General features: G+C 41.5%; 1 protein-coding gene across 1 annotated transcript in view; it reads left to right on the top strand.

Moving 5' to 3' along the window:
- Nucleotides 1-24,165, top strand: part of ARHGEF18 (Rho/Rac guanine nucleotide exchange factor 18) — an 88,475-nt gene that overhangs the window by 33,716 nt on the left and 30,594 nt on the right. Inside the window, exons 11-12 of the mRNA XM_087701844.1 lie at nt 10,365-10,435; nt 16,029-16,092. Coding sequence (XP_087557970.1) covers nt 10,365-10,435; nt 16,029-16,092 — 135 coding nt within the window. The remainder of the gene's footprint in view (nt 1-10,364; nt 10,436-16,028; nt 16,093-24,165) is intronic.

Below are 24,165 nucleotides of genomic sequence, written 5' to 3'. Positions count from 1 at the left end.
TCAGAACAGTTTTTAAGAAGATGTTGGATAACCATTAATCTGAAGTAGTGTAGGGTTTCATACCTAAGCAGGGGGTGGGACTAGTAGACCTCCAAAGTTCCTTCCTATTCTATTCTATTCTATTCTTTGAATAATAAAGCAGGTGAAAGTTTCATTTATAGTTGTGTTGCCAAAGACCTTTTGTCTGCAGCGGTACTATTACTGTATGCCTATACAAAGCCAGTGGCAATTGGGTTCATGCTTTTTTGCAGTGAGAATATTCAGTGACACCTGAATACCTCAAGATATTTGCCAATCATCTGAGATCTTTGAAAACAGGCTTTCTGATTTCCTTATGGTAATCATAATATTTGGGAAACTATGTAGAAAGGAAAAGCAGGAATAAACATTCCAAACTCTTATAATCCCTTGAGCAGATAGCTTACTTATAGTTCTTTTGGGTTCTATTAATGGAGGGAAAGATGTCTGTGGAGATTCTCAATCATCCAAGTCATAATTGTCCCAAAGTTGCTTTTCCAAAAGACAACTGGACTTTGATTTTTTCCCCCTTCAAAACATTTTGCTTCTCATCCAAAAAGCTGAACTAAAGAAGCTTCTTGGATGAGAAGCTAAATGTTTCCAAGGGAAAATACCAAGAAAATCCAGTTGTCTTTTGGAAAAGCAGCTTTGGGACAAGAGAGGGAAAGGCTTTCCTTTTGCAAGTTCTAACTTTGAGTTCCACTGGCTGACGTGCAAAAAAGATACTCTTTGTTTGACTAGCCTCTCCCTTTCCCTACTCATTCAGTAGAAGCTCTTGGAATTTAAACATATACAACAAGTTTAACAGCTGCTTCCTGAGACTCTGCCATAAGAACAAGATGGCGTGCAGGTATATCTTTTGGAAGTCTTGAGATTAATAGATGTACATCACGTTCTTAAAGATACAATTCCCTTAGTTGGTGGGAAAATGGCAGGATGGGAGGAGGAAGGGGAAGAGTTTATGGCAGCACCTTTCAGAACCTGCTGGATTTCACCCCTGGCTTCAGGAGTGAACAAAGTGAGAGTTTATGAATCTTAAATAGTTGTGTGTAGCTTTTATGTCACATTGCATCTCTTACATTTTCTTGTGGACGGTGTTCTTCCAGAGACGGAGAGAATCTCATGCTAAGTTCTTTAAACTATGATCTTCTTGCACAAGGCTTAAATTATAGTGGCGATTGCATGCTATGTTTGGATCCTGACCTGTGTTACAGAGTACTGCATGCTATCTCTTCATTACACCCTTCTCTAATTTCTCCTTCCTTTAGTTGAGTTTAATGGAAGGCATTATTTGAATCAGGATTGCTGTTGATGGCTGTGAGCTTCCATTACTTGTCAGCTGCTGAAATTAAACTGTGATATTGTATCTTTATTAAATAAGTTCCTAACCTAGCTAAGGTGTTTTAAGTACAAAAGTTAAATTGCTGAAAGGTTTCCCCAAAGAGAAATAGTGACATGATTACCTGCATTACCATGTAATTAATCATTTGATTAGTTGCCTTGAGAAAGAATCAGTTAGAGAGGAGAGAGAGGGGGGTGACGGGAACTAATTTAGTATTGAGTATCAGATTTATTATTTTGTGGCACTGTAATTTGTTGTGGAGGGATGTGGTGGCCGCGCCTCAGACGCTGAGCTTTTCGATCAGAAAAGTTGGCAGTTTGGCAGTTAGAAGTGTAAGAAAAGGTAGTTCAGTGGCTAAGACTAAAATGGCTAAAATTAGGCGATGCGGTGGCTCAGTGGTTAAGATGCTAAGCTTGTCGATCAGAAGGTGAGCAGTTCAACAGTATGAATCCCTAGCGCCGCGTAACGGAGTGAGCTCCCATTACTTGTCCCAGCTTCTCCCAACCTAGGAGTTTGAAAGCATGTAAAAATGCAAGTAGAAAAATAGGAACCACCTTTGGTGGGAAGGTAACAGCGTTCCGTGCACCTTCGGCGTTTAGTCATGCCGGCCACATGACCACAGAGACAGTGCTGGCTCTTTGGCTTTGAAACAGACATGAGCACTGCCCCCTAGAGTCAAGAATGGCTAGCACTATGTGAAAGGGGAACCTTTACCTAATTTTTTTGTGGTTTTATTTGTAATATGAGTCTTAAGGGGCTGCTTAAAGATGACTTTTCTAAGATATTCTGGGAAGCTTTTCCTATGTAAGGTGTTAAAACAAGAATATTGAGTTGGTGTGAAGGGAGATATTTTGAAAATTGTCCCTGGGCCTTATTTGTTAACGTAGGTTTAGAGTTTGCTATGGAGTGGTACTCAGCAGCAAGCTGATTTTCCAAGCCAATGTGATATGGTGATCAAAATATTGGCTTAAGATTTGGAGAAGCGTGGGTTCACAACCAACTTCAGCTGTTGTCACTTTAGGTGACTTGGATCATTCTTTCAGAATGTGATAGATTTGCTGAGGTGTGAAAAGGGATCCTAATGTAATCTGTCTGGAGCTCTCAGATATAAATATATTGGGGGAGGGTGTGAATAGAGTTTTCCCCTTCTGTTGTCAGGCATCCTGTAGGATTAGATGAATTGTTACGTACTGGGCTCAGAACATTGAAATCCAGTTGCCTCTGACCCGTCAAAACCGCGGAGGACAAAATCGCGCTCGACGAAAGCGCGCATTTGACGTCATCACAGCGCGACGAAAAAAAATAAAAATTGAAATAAAATTAAAATTAAAGCAAGCCGATTCACATAAAGGTAAGGGTTAGGTTTAGGTTTAGGGTTAGGTTAAGGGTTAGGGTTAGGTTTAGCGTTAGGTTAAGGGTTACGTTTAGGGTTAGATTTAGGGTTAGGTTAAGGGTTAGGTTTAGGGTTAGGTTTAGGGTTAGGTTTGGGGGGGTTAGGGTAAGGTTTTCGCTTTATTTTTACATTTTTCGATCACAGCGCGATGTTTTCGTCGCGTTGTGATGATGTCAAATGCGCGCTTTCGTCGAGCACGATTTTGTCCTCCGTGGTTTTGTGGTGGAACCGCCTCTGACTCCCTCATTCAGCCACAAACTTTGCATAGGAAGCTGTGCCACAACTAGACCAGTCTTTGAGAGTTCACTTTTGGTTCACCTGGAAATGGAGACGTTTGCCCTGGCACACCCTTCCCCCTCCACCCCCCCAGCATGCCTTTCAGGCAGAGAAGTTTTCATGCCTGGTAATCTCACTTTATAAACATGCCCTCCCAGTGTTTATACAACTGAAATGAGATAGATACCAGGGAAAGCCTATGTAGAAAATCTCTCTCAAGAAAACCATGCTTGTTTAAAGAGCCCGAGGCTGCTCTTTAAAATGGTTGAGAAAGAAAGGCTATGCAAACATGAAAACAGTCAGATTAGAAGGATCCCTGTCTCACCTCACCATCCACCCACTCAAATAACCAGGATTAATTCTATGCCAGGCAGGTGAAATAGGAAAGAGCTGCCTAAAAGTCTTTCTGTTGGATGTCTCTGGTGCTTGATGTTTCTCAAACTGAAATAGCAATAGCACTTAGTCTTATATACCACTTCACAGTGCTTTATAGTCCTCTCTAAGCGGTTTTACAGAGTCAGCCTATTGCCCCGAACAATCTGGGTCCTCATTTTACCCACCTCGGAAAGATGGAAGGCTTAGTCAACCTTGAGCCTGGTGAGATTCAATCTGCCAAATTTCAGGCAGCCGGCAGTCAGCAGAAGTAGCCTGCAGTACTGCACTCTAACCACGCCGCCACCATGGCTCAAAGCTGCTTAAAGAATTTTTCTTTTGCATTGTCTTCTCTCAACAAAATAATTTGTGTTTAGAGATGAGGTGAGTGTATGGCGACTGAGAAAAAGGGACCTGCATCTAATAGCCAAGTTGAACTTTGAGACATGGTTCTATTTATCATTTATTTACCATCTAAATTTCTAGGGCTGCCCATTTGTCAATAATAACTGGGCAGCTTACAAGAATTAGAAAAAAAAAAGGAAAAATAATATACTACAGGGAGTCCTTAACACAATTAATGGCCACAATTTAGACCAGAATTTCCATTGCTAAGCAAGGCTGCGTTTAAATGAATGACAACCCCTCCCCCAATTTATGAACTCTTTTGCCATGGTTGTTATGTGAATCACAAAGTTATTAAGTGAATATGGCTTCTGTCATTGACTTTGTTTGTCAGAAGCTAACTGGAAAGACTGCAAGTGGTGATCACATGACCCCAGACACAGCAACTATAGTAAATACCATATTTTTCAGAGTATAAGACGCACCAAGATTTTGAAGAGGTAAATTTTTTTAAAAAAGTTTTTGCACTCTGCCTCGTTTTTTGTGAAAAATTGGGTATGCAGAGAGTTTGAGAGGCTTGCATAGTGCTCCTGGGGTCGGGGGGGGGCATACATGAGCAAAAAAAGACCCATTTTTCACTCATTTCTGCCTTCCCCAGCCCCCAGGAGCTTTCTCAAAGCCTTCTACAGGCTCTGCACTGCCATTTTGGTGAAGGGGGCGGGGTTTTGGTAGGCCAAAAATGCTGTATTCCGTGTATAAGACGCACACAGATTTTCACCCTCGTTTTTTTTAGGGGGGGGGGGAAGGTGCATCTTATACTCTGAAAAATACAGTACATGCCAGTTTGCCAGCATCCAAATTTTGATTATGTGACTGTAGGAATGCTGCAATAGTTGTAAGTGCGAGGACAGGTTATAAGTCCCACCCCCCCTTTTAATACCACCAGAAGTTGAATATATCGTTTTTTAACCTTCATTTAAAAGTGGTTGTGATATGTTGCAGTGTTGTAACATTTCTAACCAGTGATTTTGTGTTAGTGTACGTGTCCAGCTCGTGCATAAAGGATAAGAAGTTTGAGGAAGTAGATTAGTGCTGCGGGTTCAGTTCACTGGCTTGTTGCTTTGGAAATCGCTTCTGGATTTTGTGCTTCTGCTTGTGATGAAAAAAAATGCAGCTTTGATTTTGGTTTTTGCTGGTGAGATGTTTGTTGTAGAAATGGCTAGTATATATTACTTTGTAAAAGTAAAAAGTTGAAGGCAATGTTATTATATTTTACTGTGCTAAAAAGAGTAAGAAGTCAATGCTTTTTTCTTTTTTATTCTTCCTCTATCTCATATTTTTTTCTTCTTTCCTTTTCCCTCCCTTAGTTTACCACTATTTTTTTATTTTCCTTTGTATTTTATTTCCTGATAGATCATAAAAATTTTCAAAGACAGTTTTGGCTTGTTGCTGCTCGCAGGAGTGGCTAAAGAAACCAAGAATTCTCTGTCGTAAAAAAAAAGAGTTACATCTTAATTTATTTGTTCATGAGCCAAAAACAAAGCCTCACTTATAGTTCTGGTATGTTAAAATAAGAACAAACCAATTATCCTTTGAACATAATGCTAAACAAAGTGAAGGCGAACACGCTTATTACCTTAATCCTTGATTAAGGAAGCTTGGGTGGATGTAGTATGACAAATGTTTTTAAAATATTACGTATATAGCTATGGGGATGCTTTTTAGGAGATACAAGTATGTGTCCCTTTAGAAATCTTAATTTGGTTCCCCCCCCTCCAGCTTCTGTTGACAAAGAGAGATATCCTCAAATATAGTTTGGTCCCAATAGCCTGGGGTTTTCTTTTTGTCTTGAATTCTTGTCCAGTTGTTAAGTGAATCACTAGAGCTGTTAAGTTAGCCATGCAGTTGTTAGATGAATCTGACTTCCCCATTGACTTTGGTTGTCAGAAGATTGCAAAATGATCACCTGACACCTCCCACCCCACCAGGGACACTGCAGTTGTCATAAATATGAGACAGTTGCCAAGTGTCCGAATTTTGATCAGGTGACCATGCAGATGCTGCAATGGTCGTAAGTGTGAAAAAACAGTCATAAGTCACTTTTTCCAGTGCTGTTGTAACTCTGAACGGTCACTAAATGAATGGTTATAAGTCAAGGACTACCTGTATTCAGTTCACCACACCATGTCTGAAATTATATGAAAGTCTAGCAATAGGCTTTCAGGGGCTTTTCTCATGGACTGGAATAAAATTAGAGACAAATTTCCCACTTGTGTTTGTTTGTCTTTGGGGTGTTTTTTTTTTTTTTTGGTCAAGCTGTTTTGACCTGTGTGATTAAGACTCTGCCTTCAGCGCTGCAGGAGCTGGGAAATTATCACAGATGTTGGGACTTTGGTTTCAGAATCCTTTTGAGATTCTGCCATGCACATTTGCCTTTGAAAGAATTCAGAAGGCAGGCAGAGCGGAGCTTTGAGGCAAGACTGTTTGGTTTCTGCTTTTCAGCATTTCTACTTCCTAGAATTCTTTGAATGCCTTTCGGGATGAGGTCACTCTAGTTATTTCTGTTCCTGGTGTTTCGTTCTGTACTTTTTTCAAATCATTCTCTCATGGCTGCCTGGGTCAGAAGTGGGACTTTTGAAAGGGAAGGCATTGGGAAGAGAAGCTGAAGGACCTCTACTCTGGGAGACATTTGAAGACTTAGATTGCCTGGTAGGCCTTGAGAGGTTGGGCTTCAGCTGCCGTTGGGTCTTTCCGTTGCTGCTTCCGCTCTTTGCAGAACCTCAACCCGTGTGCTCAGCGCTGTCCACGGTAGAAGGGAAAGGTCAGATATGGATCTCAAAGGGTTTCAACGAGGGGCAGAGCACAAGGAAGAATACAGGCAGTCTTCAATGTACGACCACAATTGAGCCCAAAATTTCCGCTGTTAAGTGAGACATTTGTCAAGTGAATTTTGTCCCATTTTACAATCTTTCTTCTCATAACTATGAAAAAGGGTCATAAGTCACTTTTTTCAGGACTGTTCTAACTCTGAATGGTCACTAAGCAAACTGTCGTAAGTTGAGGACTACCTGTGTGGTACGTTTCGGTGATGTGCGATAAAGTTGGATTTCAGCCAAAGCGGAGACGAAATAAAATGACTATTTTCTCTGAAAAGATTTAAAGGAAGTGTAAGAAAAGGTGGTTCGGTGGCTAAGACTAAAATGGCTAAAATTAGGCGATGCGGTGGCTCAGTGGTTAAGATGCTAAGCTTGTCGATCAGAAGGTGAGCAGTTCAACAGTATGAATCCCTAGCGCTGCGTAATGGAGTGAGCTCCCATTACTTGTCCCAGCTTCTGCCAACCTAGCAGTTTGAAAGCACGTAAAAATGCAAGTAGAAAAATAGGGACCACCTTTGGTGGGAAGGTAACAGCGTTCCGTGCACCTTCGGCGTTTAGTCATGCCGGCCACATGACCACAGAGATGTTTTCGGACAGTGCTGGCTCTTCAACTTTGAAACAGAGATGAGCACCACCCCCTAGAGTCAGGAATGACAAGCATATATGTGTGAGGAGAACCTTTACCGTAAGAAAGGTGGTGTCCATTCCGGGCAAAAAATAAAACCTTTATCCCTCTGGCAGGGTGTGGGGTGTCACCTAATAAGTGACACTATATATAATAATAAGTTCATTATTGAACTAAGGGGTGGATCAGCAGCCTTACATATTGATAGTTCCTGGTGCAAAGGAATGAAGACTTTTTCCACGGCTGTAACTAGCTGCTGTTGCTTATAGTGCTTCCAAGCTTGTAAATGTCTCTTTGCTTTTACGTCTTCCAGGGCAAGGAAAAAGTTTCCTTCAAGCAGAAATCACAAAGAAGCAGCTTTTGTTTTTATCTTATGCTTACATAAAAATGATGATCTCAGCTAGATAAGGCATTTTTTTTAAAAAAAACAGGCCTTGTAGGTTTTCCCCTCTGTTCCAATGGCTCCAGAATAGGGGAGGCTCTGAGTTTAGCAGAAATCTTGGCTTCCTGCTGCTGCGGCCCAAACAGTTCTGCTAACAACACTCAAAGCTGAGTCTTAAGCTTCTTCGCTTCTTAGCCAGTTCGGCCTGTTTGTTGCAAGGACATGGTGTTGTGTTGCTGGAGTGTGAGAGGGCTGTCGTTTATGGGGCCATATCTTGTGTGAATTATGTAATCTGGTTCAGTTTGCCTTGGAAACTCTAGCCTCCGAACCTGACGTCTGTTGCAGGAGAGGAAGATATTCAGCCAGCGTTTGGCAACTCTGAGCAAAACCAGAGAAGGAAAAACCTACTTTAACTTTGTTAAAGGCAGTGGCTCCTAACAGGCTGTATATCTGGATGGTTCTAGTTCCATATGGATCTGTCTTGAAATCAAGGTTATGAACTTTACTTAAAAACTTGTAAATCTGTGATCTGGAAAAATCCTCGAAACTACTCTGGAGATTGGGAGTCCATTGCCAGTTACAGCAGAGTTAGTATTGGAGTGTAGTATTGCTCAGACAATAGGGATGCAGTGGCTCAGTGGCTAAGGTGCTGAGCTTGTTGATCAGAAAGTGAGCAGTTCAATGGTATGAATCCCTAGCGCCGCGTAATGGAGTGAGCTCCCATTACTTGTCCCAGCTTCTGGCAACCAAGCACATAAAAATGCATGTAGAAAAATAGGAACGACCTTTGGTGTGAAGGTAAGAGCATTCCGTGCACCTTTGGTATTTAGTCATGATGGCCACATGACCACAGAGACGTCTTCGGACAGTGCTGACTCTTCAGCTTTGAAATGGAGATGAGCACCGCCCCCTAGAGTCGGGAATGACTAGAACATATGCGTGAGGAGAACCTTTACCTTATTGCTCTGACAGTGCATTAAAGTAATTCAGGTGGCCTTTGTCAGTCTTGCTACCTCCCAGTTTCTGCTGCTCCTCCTTGCTGCTCTTTGATTAGTATGAAAACTAGAAGAGAAAGCCCACTTGACACCATGCTGTAATGATCAACAGATTTTTCAGCAGATTTTTTCAGAGAATTTTGTGATAATTCCAGCCGCTTGTAGGGATTTAAAAAGACATGGTTTGAGTACTGTGAAGCACCAACTTTTCATGGTGGAAATCCTAGCTTTAGCCTCTGGTATTTCCAATTAAATTACTTGGCTTAGATTTGGGTGAACTACAATTAGCTAGAATAAATTTAAAGCTGGAAGGACCAGTGGTTTCAATTCAGTCCAGGACAGTTTCATGTATTTAGAAGAAAACTTTGATAGATAATGTATGTTAAAAGAATATTGCTGGCCACCTTATAGTGTAGTATTCTTGCTGTTGAAGGAGGGTTTGGCCTAATCAATCTTGGCGAACCTCTTCGGCACCAAATGCCAAAATGGGAGCAGACGCAGGGGAGCGCTGGAAACTGGAAGAACAGCTCCCCAGAGCGTGCATGCTTCCGATTTCCGGTGTGGGCATGCATGCCTGTCATCTGGTCTTCCAGTTTCTGGCACGCATGCGCACAAGACGACCAGCTTGCCGGCACACAGGCAAAAACGCAGGAAACTGGAACAGCAGCTCCTGATGCGCATGCCAGTTGGTACATTGGAACCCGGAAGGGCGATAGCTGGCATGACTCTGAATACCACTTCCGACACATGTGCCATCAGTCCCCCATCACAAGGCTAATTGGATGGAGGGAGATCAGCTTTCCTAACTAGTTACTCTTTATGGATGGGGATGATGTTATTCATTCAGACATGCCTGACTCTTGGCGATTCTATGGGCCAGATCTCTCCACCTCTCCCAATCTTGCACTACGTCTTTGAGTGCCTTTTTCTACTCTCTGTCTGGTGTCAGCTTCGATGGTGTGCTCTTTAATAGGGCTGTGAAAAGGAACAAAGGTCATTTGGGCACACAGGGTGTCCCTGTGACAGGTGCAACTCTCTAAAGCAGCTACATCTTCACTTGGGATTGCATGGTTACCCAATCCTAAAAAATGACTCTGGGAAAAGATATCTGAGGATTTGCAACACATTTGCAATGGCCCATGCATATCTGTAAGTTCAGTCCATGGTATTCTTTGGAATCTTTGGTTTGCATGTGCCATAGTGAGGTTGTTTCTGTAGTACTGTCATTCTGTAGTCTTTTAAAGAGGTTTCACCACAAAACCGCGCTCGACTAAACCGCGCTTGACTAAACCGCGTAGCTGACGTCATCAACAGCGCGACAACAGCGCGGAGACAGGAGCACGCTGTAAACGCTAAACCTAAAATTAACCCCTAAACCTAAACCTAACCCCCCTAAACCTAACCCTTAACCTAACCCTAAACCTAATCCTAACCCTTAACCTAACCCTAACCCTTAACTTAACCCTAAACCTAACCCTAAACCTAACCCTAAACCTAACCCTTACCTTAAGTTGAATCGGCTTGCTTTCAAAGCACTATTTAAAGCACCCTTCTTTCTCCGCGCTCGCTGTTGTCGCCCTGTTGATGACATCAGCGACGCGGTTTAATCGGGCGTGGCTTAGTCGAGCGCGGTTTTGTCGTCACGTTTTAAAGACACTGCTGATCCTAAGGTAACCGCATATGAGTTTCAGGATGCATAGATGAAAAATGATCTCAATTTTCTTTTTCTTTCCTCACCAGATTGCGCAGTAAATGTTCACAAAAACTGCAAGAATCTTCTGCCTGAATGCAGCAGCAGCAGCAGATCCAAGGTAGATCGTGCCATCTTACTCATATGGACACATTTATTTACTTACTTACTTCTGTAGCATTGTTATTTCTTACAGCTCAAAGTGGTTCACAATACAGATACAAATTAAACAAACAGCCCAGATCTATAATTTATACCAGTGTGAAGGCTGCTTTTTTTGGTTCTGATACAAACAGGTTCTGATACAAGCTGTTATTAACAGAATAACGGAGTTGGAAGGGACCTTCAAGGTCTTCTAGTTCAACCCCCTTGTTCAACAGGAGACTCTATACCAGGGGTGTCAAACACGATTTCATTGAGGGCAGCATCAGGGTTGTGTTTGACCTTGGAGTGAGGTTGTGGGGGGCAGGGCTGGGGGGCAGGGCCAGCTCAACATCACTTGTGTCAGGGTGCCTGTAGTAGCCCGAGCGCTCTGCCAGTGAAAACGGGCTCCCAATCTTTTTTTCCCAGCTGCAATGGCCTCTGCAACCCTCTGCCAGCGAAAACGGAGCTCAGGAGGGCCCCTCCTGAACTCTGTTTTTGCTGGTAGAGGCACCATGGGCCAGCCCTTTGCTGTTTCCAGTGAGCACCTCGTGAGCCGAATCCGGCCTGTGGGCCTTGAGTTTGACACCCCTACTCTATACCATTTCAGGCAAGTGGTTGTCCAGTCTCTTCTTAAAAACCCCTAGTGATACCCACAACTTCTGAAAGCAAGCTGCTGATTATTTTTGTGAAAAGATATAATTGTTTATTTTTAAAGTTAGAGTACAGCGTTATCTATCCTAATCTTGTCGTTGAATGTTTGTGAACAGGAGTAAATGACTTCAAATGAGCCAATCAATTTATTTTAGGTAAAGATAAATAATAATTATATTCCATTAAAGCAGAGGGTGGTGGCAGAATTTGTGAAAATAAGTTAATTGTATGACTACTTCCTGAATCTTTCTAAAAAAGAACTTCTGATTAACAGGATCAAAACAGGCTAATCATTTATCTTGCTGAATATTGGTGGATGACTACGAGCATCTTTTAAGTTGCTGAGGCAGAGAGATTCCTTTTCTATCACTTGCTATCAAATTACTAGTTTTCTTAAAAATATACTGCTTGTGTCCCTGAAGGAAAAAAATGAAGAATATTATTGGTTGACCAATTGATGCACAAAACAAAACAAGAATATTTGTTTAAATCTTTTAAAACATGTCCTGTACCAGTAGTCCTTGACTTACAACCATTTGCTTAGTGACTCTTCAAAATTACGACGGGACTAAATAAAAGTGACGTATGACCACTTTTCACAATTATGACCATTGCAGCATCCCCTTGGTCACATGATTAAAGTTCTATCACTTAGCAACTGGTATGTAATTATGACAGTTGCACTGTCCTGGAGTCATGTGATCACCTTCCTCCCCACCTTCTGAGCAGCAAAATCAATGGAGGAAGCCAGATTTAATGATCACACGATTCACTTTAATAACTGCAGTGATTTGCTTCTGGCAAAAAGTCATAAAATGGGGTGAAAACTCAACACCTGCCTTTCTTAGCAGCCAAAGTTTTGGGCTCAATTGTGATCGTAAGTCAAGGGCTACTTATACTGGGGCATATTTATTTTCCATTTACCGTATTTTTCAGAGTATAAGACGCTTATTTTTTCCTCAAGAAAGAGGCTGAAAATCTGGATGCATCATATACATCGAATACAGCATTTTTTTGCTCCTGAAGCCCCACCCCCTTCACCAAAATGGGCTTCAGCTTTTCTGACCGCCTCCTACGTGTTTCTTGAGACCCTCCCTAAACCTATTACATCACATATCACATGTGCAGTATACCGTATTTTTCAGAGTATAAGATGCACCTTTTTTCCTCAAAAGAGGCTGAAAATCTGGGTGCTTCTTATATACCGAATACAGCATTTTTTGCCTCCCGAAGCCCCGCACCTTCATCAAAATCTCTGTGCATACCCTTATGGAAGCTTTCAGAGAGCTCCTGGGGGCTGGGAAGGGCAGAAATAAGCAAAACAACGGCCCATTTTTGCCCCCCAGCCCCCAGCAGCATTCTATAAGCTATGCATGCAATTTGTTTGACAAAAAATAGGCCTGTTTTCCCAAAAAACAGGCTTTTTTTTTGCTTGTTTTTGCTCCCCCATTTCCCCAGGGGCACTGTGCAAGCCTCCCCCCCAAGGCTGTTCATGCCTTTTGTTTGAAGAAAAACGGGCCGTTTTTGGGAGGTTTGCAGAGTGCAAAAACTTTTTTTTCCCTTTTGGAAAGCTCTTTAACTGATGGATGAGAATTACATTGATCAAGTGCTGTGCCAGCAGAAACAAAGTCTTAGGTGCTGCAGGTTGTCAGCAATTTCCTTCTCCAGCACATGGATAAATACACCTGGAAACCTACCTACTCTCTCTCCCCCATCTATCTACTGTATTTCTCTCTCTCTATCTCTCTACCTACCTACCTACCTACCTACCTACCTACCTACCTACCTACCTACCTACCTACCTACCTACCTACCTACACTCTTTCTCCCCCTACCTACCTACTGTATTTCTCTCTATCCCTCTACCTACCTACCTACTCTTTCTCTCCCTCCCTACCTATTGTATTTATTTCTCTCTCTCTCTCTTTCCTTCCCTCTCTCTCTATTTACCTACCTACTTTTTAAAAAAAATTGCCTCTTCAAAACCTTGGTGCGTCTTATACTCTGGTGCATCTTATACTCCAAAAAATAGTAGTTAAAATAGTAGTTAAAATTGGGGAGATTGAGAGGTTTATTTGTTTTGTTTTGTTATGTTGCTTTAAACAGCCATTTAAACCTTGAAGTAGGATTGAGGAACTTATGTCCTTCCAGATAATTCTTTCCCTGGACATTGATCCTGCTAACTAATGTTTATGGCAGGCTAGTGTTTATGGCATTAGAGTAATGTGGCAACTTTGCAATTTTACATAATTATTTAATTATTGGAACTTAATAGAAGATCTCACTAAAGGAATTTGACAGAGTTTAAGTGGATCTGTGAAGAACACAATTTTCAGAAAAGTAGCACTTTATTTGAAATTTTTAAAAAAATATAACAACGGAACACCAAACACTTACTTGAAGACTGGTATTCCTTTTATAATTGTCAACCCTTCTAGGTAGGCCAGATCAGGAAATCAACTCCATACCCACACCCACACACAAACACTAATTTATTGAGCTTGGCTGTAATACAGAATTTTGCAATTGCTCCAGTTCCCAGATGAAGAAGATCTGATTTACAGACAATATGGACTTACGAATGGGCTGCCTATTAACTTAAACATGGCAGAAGGCCTTCTTCTTCCTTGAGCCAATGAACTGGTGAAGCCATGCCCATGATTTCACACTGGAGCCCTACGGTTGGAACATACGGCCTGTTTTCAGTGTTTCATGAAAACATCACGCGGCTTCAGCATTTCTTTTGCCCCAAGTCGAATGCCATCTGCCTTTTGTAGTATAGGTAGCCCTTGGCTTACAACCATTAATTTAATTATTGTTTGAAGTGACAATGGCACTAAAAAAGTGACTTATTACCATTTTTCACACTTAACGACTGCTGCAGCATTCCCACAGTCACATGATCAAGATTCGGACACTTGGCATGCATTTATGACGATTACAGTGTGCCGAGTTCATATGATCATTTTTTGTGACTGTCTGACAAGCAAAGTCAATGGGGAACCCAGATTATCTTAATAACCTTGTTATTGATTCAACAACTGCAGTGGCAATAAGATTGTAAAATGGACCAAAACTCCATTTGTCTCACTTAACAACAGAAATGTTGGGCTCAATTGTGGCCGTAAATCAAGGACTATTTGTAATAGTCAATCTGTTTGTAACTACATGTTCTTACTTACAAATTCAAAGTTTAAGGCACATTTAGGAATAGAACTTGTTCTTAATCTGGGGCCTACCTCCTCCCTATTCTTATACAGGTAGTCCTCCTTTAGCTGCCATAATTGGGGCTGGCAACTCTATAGTTAAGCAATAAGGTCATTAAGCAAAACAGCATGTGCCCACAGTGGGCTGGGCTTACAACCTCACTTCCACCATGGTCATTAAGCCAAATCACCTGTGGTCAAGAATTGAGATATTATGTGACCATGATTTGCAACTTGCTGCTGGCTTCTCCATTTAACTGGAAGTACAATACATTGTACATTGGAAGTACAATACATTAGCAGAGTTGGAAGGGACCTTGGAGGTCTTCTAGTCCAACCCCCTGCCTAGGCAGGAAACCCTATACCATTTCAGACAGATGGCTATCCAACATCTTCTTAAAGACTTCCAGTGTTGGGGCATTCACAACTTCTGGAGGCAAGCTGTTCCACTGATTAATTGTTCTAACAGGAAATTTCTCCTCAGTTCTAAGTTGCTTCTCTCCTTGATTAGTTTCCACCCATTGCTTCTTGTTCTATCCTCAGGTGCCTTGGAGAATAGTTTGTTCATGTTTCCCTTGCATGAAAATAGGCAACGATCATAAGTGCAAGGATTAGTTGTAAAGTTACATTTCCAGTGCTGTTGTAACATTGAATGAAGTAGTCATTAAACAAAAGTCCACTCCCACTAGTAAATCACACAGGCCTTTTCCAAATGTGGCTCTGGACTTTAAAAGGTTTCTGTCCCTTTCCCCAGGTAATGGTTCTTGCATACAGTATTTCCAATCAGGTCACCTTTCTTACTCTTTACAATAATAAGCTTCCATTGGGTGATTGAGATTCTATAAACCCCAAAGTTCCTGTGGATAGTTGAAGCTCCCATTCAATCTCCACTTCCCCTCGTTTAAGAGTACGGTTAGGTCTTTACCAGTGGTGTGTTTCAAAATTTTTTAGAACCTCTTCTGTAGGTGTGGCCTGCTTTGTGGGAGTGGCTTGCTGGCCATGTAACTGGGTGGGAGTGGCTTGCCAGCCATGTGACTGGGTGGGCATGGTCAACTTGTAAAATGTGGTGAAACTCACTTAACAACGCTCTTGCTTAGCAACCAAAATGTTGGCTCAGAAACTGGCATTTGAAGCACGCAAGTCTTAAAGCTGTCAAGTTACAAGACTCTTGCACCCCTAACCCTTTAGGAAAAAAAACCCCAGGGGTGTTCAAACTTAACAGCTTTAAGACTTGTGGACTTCAACTCCCAGAATTCCTCCTCCAGTCATGTTGGCTCGGGAACTCTGGCATTGAAGTGTGCAAGTCTTAAAGCTGTCAAGTTACAAGACCCTTGCACCCCTAACCCTTTAGGAAAAAAACCCCCAGAGGTGTTCAAACTTGATAGCTTTAAGACTTGTGGACTTCAACTCCCAGAATTCCTCCTCTCTTCATCTTGATGATGTGCAGACAAGCGGGGGAGGGAGCTGGAACCGGTTCTAAACGGCACAGTAGATTTGTGGAACCTCTTCTATAGAAGTTAGAACTGGCAGGAACTCACCCCTGGTCTTTACTAATATGGCTGTCCTGCCAGATCAGAGTGTTTTTGAGTTCAGAGGAGAAAGCTGAAAGCTTTGAATTCAGGGAATTGGGACTTGCTCAGTGGAAACTAAACCAGTTTTGGCATGGAGCTGAAGTATATGTGATTATTTGTGTCTCTTCTCTCTCTCTTATAGCAAAGGGATTTGCAACTCCGGCCCCCAGGCTCCCCCCCTAGTTTACTCCAGAGTGCCAGCCCAGGTTTGTATAATTTTTTTTCTTGTTCTGGTTTTGAATATGCTAGGCTTAGTGCTGTGAAAAATACATTATTAGAACCCATGGAGTTGCAGGGTACACTTTGTGCAATGCTGCCCAAAAGGAATGGAACAGCTACACTGTCCTGCTTGGTGAAAAGTCCAGAATGTTCTTTAGCCAATCTACTGTCCTTGTGTATCTTAATATTTTTTATTGTCCTGTGAAACTTTTTTTAAACAAAAAGCAGGGTAGGAAGGGAGCAACCACCGCAGAGCAGTGAGAAAATCAATAAGCTGCTGGCTTTTCATTGATTGGTTATTCTGTAACTGTGAAATTGAAAAATATATCTGGATCATCTGCTTTTATTAAATTGTGCCTATGGACAGAGCTTATTATATATTTAGGCCACTATCTTATATATTCTCCAAAATTAAACTGGCAAAAGAAACTATGAGAAAATCAAAGAAGTGTCTCCTGATTATTTTCTTAGTCTTAGATTTTATTTCTGTATTAATCTATAATATATAGATTAAACTGCTGAAACTAATCTTTGCTATCATGATGCAGTGCCATCTCTGAGCAGCTTTTAAGAGTCTCTTAAAGTCAAGTGGCTTATATATTTAATGAACTTTAACTGGTAATGGCCTTCATTTACATCAGGGATGTCCAACCTTAGCAACTCTAAGACTTGTGGACTTCAATTCCCAGAATTCAACTTGGCTGGGGAATTCTGGGAGTTGAAGTCCACAAGTCTTAAAGTTACGTAGCTTTAATATCCCTGATTTACATCAAGTTCTTCCCAAGATGATGTAATTTCTCAACATAGGATATGTGCGGATCATAGCAAGGTGGCCTCTTGTTATGGACGGGTGGAAATGTTGTCAATGTGCAGATTTTCTAAATGCCGTCCAAGATATTTTGGTGTGGCACCCAGTGTGTTGATAATCAATGGGATCACCACTGCCAGTTTATGCCATAATCTTTCAACTTCAATTTGCAGATCTTGATACTTTGTGATCCTCCAGTTCTTTATCTTCTATTTTGCTGCCCCCTGGTATTGCCACATCAATCATCCACATTTTCTTCTTTTCAACCACAGTTAAATTTGGTGTGTTATATACCAAGATTATCAGTTTGCATTTGGAAATACGGGTAGTCCTCAACATACGCTCACAATTGAGCCCAAACTTTCTGTTGTTAAATAAAACATTTTAAGTGAGTTTTCACTTTTCTTGTCACAGTTCTTAAGTGAATCACTGCAGTTGATAAGTTAGTAACCTGGTTGTTAAGTGAATCTGGCTTCCCCATTGACTTTGCTTGCAACCATCATAAATATGAACCAGTTGCCAAGTGTCTGATGCTGCAAAAGTCGTAACTCTGAAAAATGATCATAAGGGATATTTTTTACTGTAGTTGTAGCTTTGAACGGTCACTAAATGAACTGTTTTAAGATGAGGACTACCTGTACCACAATATTTTAACCGTCTCATTTTCATTAATCTGCTTCATTTCAACTACTTTTTCAGCTATATGTTCCCATTGATTTTTCATTATTGGCAAATGGTAATTTTTATAGAAGTTCCAGTGAATCGTTTTGGTGATTGGGTTATGTCATTGTTTATAGTCTGTGCAATTTTTTGGCAGAAGCTTGTACGGCCTACGGTTTAACCACTTCCCCCTTTATTATTTTTTGTAATAATTGACCATGTAATGCTATTCTTGCCAGCTTTCTGTTTGTGTTTTTATTAGATTATTTCAACATTCATGTTTTGTTTCCTGTATAATCAGTTAGTCCCAGTTTTCTCAGTTAAAATTCTAAAGATCATGACTGTTTTGCTTAGCCTATGCCTGCTTTTCTTCTTTGACTGTTTGATAATGTACTTAATTAAATTTAATATTATTCATTTATATTCATTATATTTATTTATAATATATTTACATATTTATTGAGCATGTGTATTCTGACCCAAGAAGTAGGGTGATTAGTATACCAGTAGCAATCCCTTTCTCTCCTTTAATATACAGGGATGTCTACCCAGCTACCCACAAGGCAGCACTTTGCCTCATAAACATTGATTGCTACATTTCCTCCATGTATTGAGTAGGAGACCATACTGGGAATAGATAGATCCGTGCATCTTTCCTTTATGAAGTGATGAAGGGTTGCAGTTTATTGCAGTTAGATATTCTACAGTTTCTGGAAGCATTGCTAATGTTTTTCTATTATTATCATATTATAAATATTTTAGATAAAGCACTTTGGATACCTGCTAATTATTCTATTTTATATATATATTTATATATATATAAGTGGGTTTAGATAGGATTCTTAGAGTCGGGTGGGGCGATTGGTGAGCCAGCCAATCAGTGAGTGGTGGGTGGGGCTAAGATAGTGCAGACGAGCAGGGGGAGCGAGCAATGGAGCGGCTTCCAGACGGGCGGGGGTGAGCGAGCGACAGGGCCGGGGCAGGCATTCCGGAACTTACTTCCGGGTCCGGTGACGAACCGGTTTGTGAGAACCAGTGTGGACCGGCAGCAACCTAACACACACACACACACACACACACACACACACACACACATGCAAAAAAGTATTTAGTCAGCCACCAATTGTGTAAGTTCTCCCATTTAAAAAGATGAGAGAGGCCTGTAATTGACATCATGGGTAGACTTCAACTATGAGAGATAAAATGAGAAAACAAATCCAGACAATCACATTGTCTGATTTGGAAATACTTTTTGGTACATTTTCATGGGTGTAGGTATGCTGGTCTTGTTGTATTCGGGTCTTTTCCCGTGAAAAATTGAGATTGTCTTGGCAACGTTTTGGCGAAGTCTCACTCGCCATCTTCAGGCTGGTGTTTTTGGCTTAAAGCGTGGCCGGAGCTGCCGTCTTTCTATAAATCTTGATAGGGGTGTGTGGAGTGCTGGCGTTGTTTCAGTAAGTGGATTGATTGGATGTGTGGCTGTATTATGATTGGTAGATTGGTGCGGATTGGTAATGATTGGTGCTGGCTGTGGGTCCGTTGTTGTTTTGTGTTGTAACGGCCTGGGTGGTGGGTGGGGCTCGTTTGTTTACCAGGACTGGTTTCCAAATGTCTGGTAGGCGGGAGATATCGTCACATTTATTCATATTGTTTATTCATGGTCTATTTTGATAGCTTCCATAATTATTCTCTTGTTGAAGTGTTCAGTTTTGGAGATTAACCTGGTTCCTTCAAAATTAATTTCATGTCCTGTAGCTTTAAGGTGCTGAAAAAGGGAGGAAGTTTTTTCTTTTTTTCTGACTGCGTTCTGGTGTTCTGCGATGCGTGCATTTATTCTCCAAGGAAAACCAAGGAGTCTACGAAATATCATGCAAAATCTGCCCTGCAACATACATAGGACAAATGAACAGGAGAATCCCGGGCTTTGGTTTGGCTCCAAGTTTGCAGGCCATGATAGATAAATCTGAACATAAACCCAAACTCTGGCTTAGATATGTAGATGACACTTCGTAATTTGACCACACAGGAAGGAAAAACTGGACAACTTTCTCACACATCTCAACAGCCTACACCCCAAAATACAATTTACTATGGAAATAGAAGCTAACAACCAACTTGCCTTTTGGGACGTCCTAATCTACAAAAAACCTAATGGCTCCCTAGGACACACCATCTACCAGAAAAAAACACACATCAACCGCTACTTAAACACACAATCCCATCACCACCCTGCACAGATCAACTCTGTAGCCAAGACTCTCATCTCCAGAACCAAACGCCTAGCCGACAAAGACCATCTAAAAACTGAATTACACACTCTCACAAACGTATTAATTTCCAACGAAATCCAAAGAGATACAATTACCAACCTAATCCAAAAAGAGAGACTCCCCAAGAACCGAGACACAGAACAGGACAATGGCATCACCCTCCTCCCTTATATTAAAGGCACCACAGATAGAATCAGCAAAATTCTTCACAAACACAATATCAAGACAGCCTTCGGCACTGACCAAAAAATAGTCAACATCTTAAGAAACCCCAAAGACAAGATCCAGCTAGAAAACCAAGGAGTCTATGAAATACCATGCAAAATGTGCCCAGCCATATACATTGGACAAACTAATAGAAGAATAAATGCACGCATCTTAGAACACAAGAACGCAGTCAAAAAAGAAGAAAAAACTTCCTCCCTCTTCCAGCACCTTAAAGCAACAGGATATGAAATTGATTTTGAAAGAACCAAATTAATCTCCAAAACTGAACACTTCAACAAGAGAATAATTATAGAAGCCATTGAAATAGAGAAACACTCCCACAACATGAATAAACGTGACAATACCTCCCCCCTACCAGTCATCTGGAAATTAGTCCTAGTCAACAAACGAGTCCCAGCCACGAAAACCGACACCGGACCCAGAACAACACAGGACGCAACTACCAATCACCCTTACCCAACTCAAACCCAAACCCATCCCATAGACCAAATGCAACCGCCATCAGAAGCCAAGCCACGGCGGCATCACCAACTGCTGCACCCCCTCCGATCTCTGCACAAAGCAAACTGAAACACGCCATGAACACATGGCCAAACCGCAAACTCGGAGCCAAACCAAAGCCTGGGATGTTACACCACACCATCTGCTCAGGACATTATATCACAGAACTCAGGAGGTTACAAAGCAAAGGCTCAGGATGTTACAATGCAGCCAATCCCCCCAGGAGATTGCAGCACAGGACTCAGGATATCACTACAATAGAGCTCAGGATGTCATCACACAGCCCATTACCCAGATCGTTACAACAAAAAAGAACATTAGGCACACAGCCAGTACCTCAGTCACACAGGATGTTACGAAACAGCCAACTAATCTGCAAACATCAACTCCATCAACTAATCAAGATGTTACAACACAGCCAACCAATCCGCTTACAGCAACAAAGCCAGCACTCCACACACACATACCAATATTTATAGAAAGATGGCCGCTCTGATCACACTTTGCTCGCACAAGCACGAAGCCGAAGGCACCAGCCTAAAGATGGGGAGTGGAACCTCGTCGAAATGTCACCAAGATACTTTCCATCTTACACGGGAAAAGACCCGAATACTCCAAGACCTGCATGCATATATACCACATATACAAATGTGGTATTTGTGACACATTTTTAAATGTTCATTTGACTGAGTTTCATGTTTAATGAATAAAGTAAATAACAACATCTTCCTTTCCTACTCTGATGATTTTGATATTTCTTTCCCCTGATTTTCTACCTAGAATCTCCTGTGGTCTTCCTTCCCTGCATAATATTAGCATGAAGGAGGTGCCTTTCATTTTGCATTAATAATACTTTATATTTTAAGTTAAGGCTACAAACTAATTTTTCTGAGCTGCTTTCCTATGTGAACCCATTAGGGCATGATCTAACAATATATCATCTTGAGAAGGGGTGTCAAACTTGATTTCATTGAGGGCCACATCAAGGTTGTATTTGACCTTGGGGGGCTGTGGTGGGCATGGCCAGCTCAGCGTCACTCATGTTGGGGGTACCTATGGTGGCTTGAGCACTCTGCTAGCGAAAATGGGCTCCCAAGCTCTATTTTCAGCTGCGACAGCTTCCTGCAACCCTCTGCCTGCGAAAACGGAGCTCGGGAGGGCTGCCCACGGCCTTCACGAGCTCCGTTGCGATGGCCTCTTGCAACCCTCTGGCAGTGAAAATGGAGCTTTCCCTGCTTTCCCTGGCAGAGGCACCACAGGCTGGTCCTTCGCTTTTTCCAGGGTGGCCCGCAGGCCAGATCTAAGCATCCCGTGGGCCAGATCTGGCTTGTGGATCTTGAGTTTGACACCCCTGATCTTATTCAAATGTTTTATTTTCATTTTTCATTTTCATTTCATACAGTCACATATATACTGTGCATGATTGGGGCCATATAACATTGGGCAATAAACACAACCATCCTTGTACTCCCCAAAATACAAAACCAATATACCACTTCAACCCTCCATACACCCTTTCTTACTCCCCAACTTTCCTTTCTCCCCTCCAACATTCCCCTCTCCTACTTCCCCTCCCCCTCTAACACTCCTCTCTCCCCCTCCCTTCCATCTCACCCTCCTTCCGATCCTCTCTCCCACCCTCTCTACCCCTCCCTCTTCTTTCCCTCTGCTCCTCGCTTCGGTGTATTTCTACTATCTATCGATATATTCAGCTTCTTATTTTTATACTAAAATTAAAAAAAGCAACAGTATACAAGTGCAATCATGTTACTTTAAAATCTGTATTTTACTATACTATACTATATTTCCCCCCTCCCCCCTCCCCCCTATGACCCCACCTCCCTTCCCCCCTCCCGACTTCCCAGAGCCCGTACACGGTATAGCTTTTTATCAAACACAATCTAAGATGTATTAAAACCAAGAAAGTTGGGGGGAAAAATAATAAAGAAAAAAAAAAAGGGGGGGGGGAGAAAAAAGAAAGAGAAGAAAAAAAGTCAGTAAAATCTCTGCGTTGAACTCAGCTTCTTACCATTACACAAACTTTAAGTAGTTTACATTGTTCCTAATCTTAATTGTTTGATTACCTGCAGGATTTCCCCAGAAGTTATTTGTTGATTCAGCTTTTGCCTGTACTCTTCTCTAGCTAGGGGCCTTATCTCTTTATCTAAGTATCTGTCTGTTTCTAAACCCTTAATTTTGTCCCCTTTGTGCCTCCTTCCTCTATAACACAATTTAGATACATTTCAAATCTTTCTTTTGGTATCCTCTTCCAACTCTTTTCGTTTTTACCCTTGTTTCTGTCTATATATTTTTTTTGTATTCATCAGTACTCCTCTCATATATGCTTTACTTACATCTCCTACAAATTCCCTGAATATACCCTTATTCATATTCAGAACAAAGTATTCAGATAGCAATTTTTTACAATCATTAATATACTTTTCATATCAAAATAAACTCCCATTCAACCTCCAAGACCTTCTTGCCTGCACTACCCTTCCCAATTCCGTCCAGACTGGGTTATGATTCAAGAGAACCCTCGCTGCAATCTTTGTCTTCTTCACCCTAGAAGATAAATCATTAGTGATTTGTATAAAATTCAAAGTTGTCCATCAAGTCTTTTTCCCTTCTAGAATTAGGTCTAATGCGATATATCTTCCAAAGGGATCTGCTTCAGTTCACTCAGCCTTAATGTCTTTTCTTAAGTATACAACTATACCATTTTTCTTTTACGTAGCAGAAGTCACAAAATATTGACCAAGTTCGAGGTTCAACAGATATTTTGGACCAGTTAATTTAATATGAATTTCTTGCAGACAAGTTATATCGTTCTTGAACTGTTTGAAACCCCTGATCTTAAGGATGTATAATCTGACCCAAGAAAGTTAGTGTCCAACCTGAGAGCTTTTGGCAAGTATATTTGTTGTAAGGGGGTGGGTGGATGTTGCCATACTTGTACAGATTTAAAATGGGCCTTTGTAGAAATAGCGTCCTTGAGATAACCAAGGAGGGATGTTTGAGGGCTGTGTCTGCTACCAGAAGAAGCTTCTTTATTTTACAGGTCAGATACAATTTGTTGGATATTTTTGGTACTTCATATGTTTCTCCTGCTAAGGCAAAACAAAGTGTCTGATCTTTTACAGCCCCCAGCCTGGGTCTAGTTGAGCTTTGGAAGTTTAGAAAGGGAAGCAAGGGTGTGTGAGGGGCGGGGGGGGGGGGAGGAATATTTCCTTCAGCTTTATGGTTGAATATGACAGTGATCTATTATGTGGGAAGAGGGGAGCAGTGATCAATAGTAGTTCTCAGCAGTGTGCAGATTGTGCTAATTGAATGCAGAGTACACTTTCTCATATTCATCAGTCCATTTCCAGGGCATTCAAAGTGGGGGGAGAGGGAAGGGGAGAGAAGAGGAGGGAGCTGGGAGGTGGAGAAAGAGAAAAATGTCTCTGGTCCTTGGAAGATCTGAAGTAAAGCAGCATGCCTTTTGGGTATTATTGAGATTGAAATAGCATGTTGTGATTCTGTCTCTGAGACATAAATTTGATCTGCAAAGGAGCTCCCAATTCAGTCCAGTGAGCCAGAAGGGGGTACTG

The sequence above is a fragment of the Thamnophis sirtalis genome, unplaced genomic scaffold (genome assembly GCF_051295495.1).
Source record: "Thamnophis sirtalis isolate CommonGarterSnake01/CBP01778 unplaced genomic scaffold, rThaSir2_p1.2 scaffold_1, whole genome shotgun sequence".
Lineage (NCBI taxonomy): Eukaryota > Metazoa > Chordata > Lepidosauria > Squamata > Natricidae > Thamnophis > Thamnophis sirtalis.
This window is presented reverse-complemented; position numbering and strand designations above follow the sequence as displayed.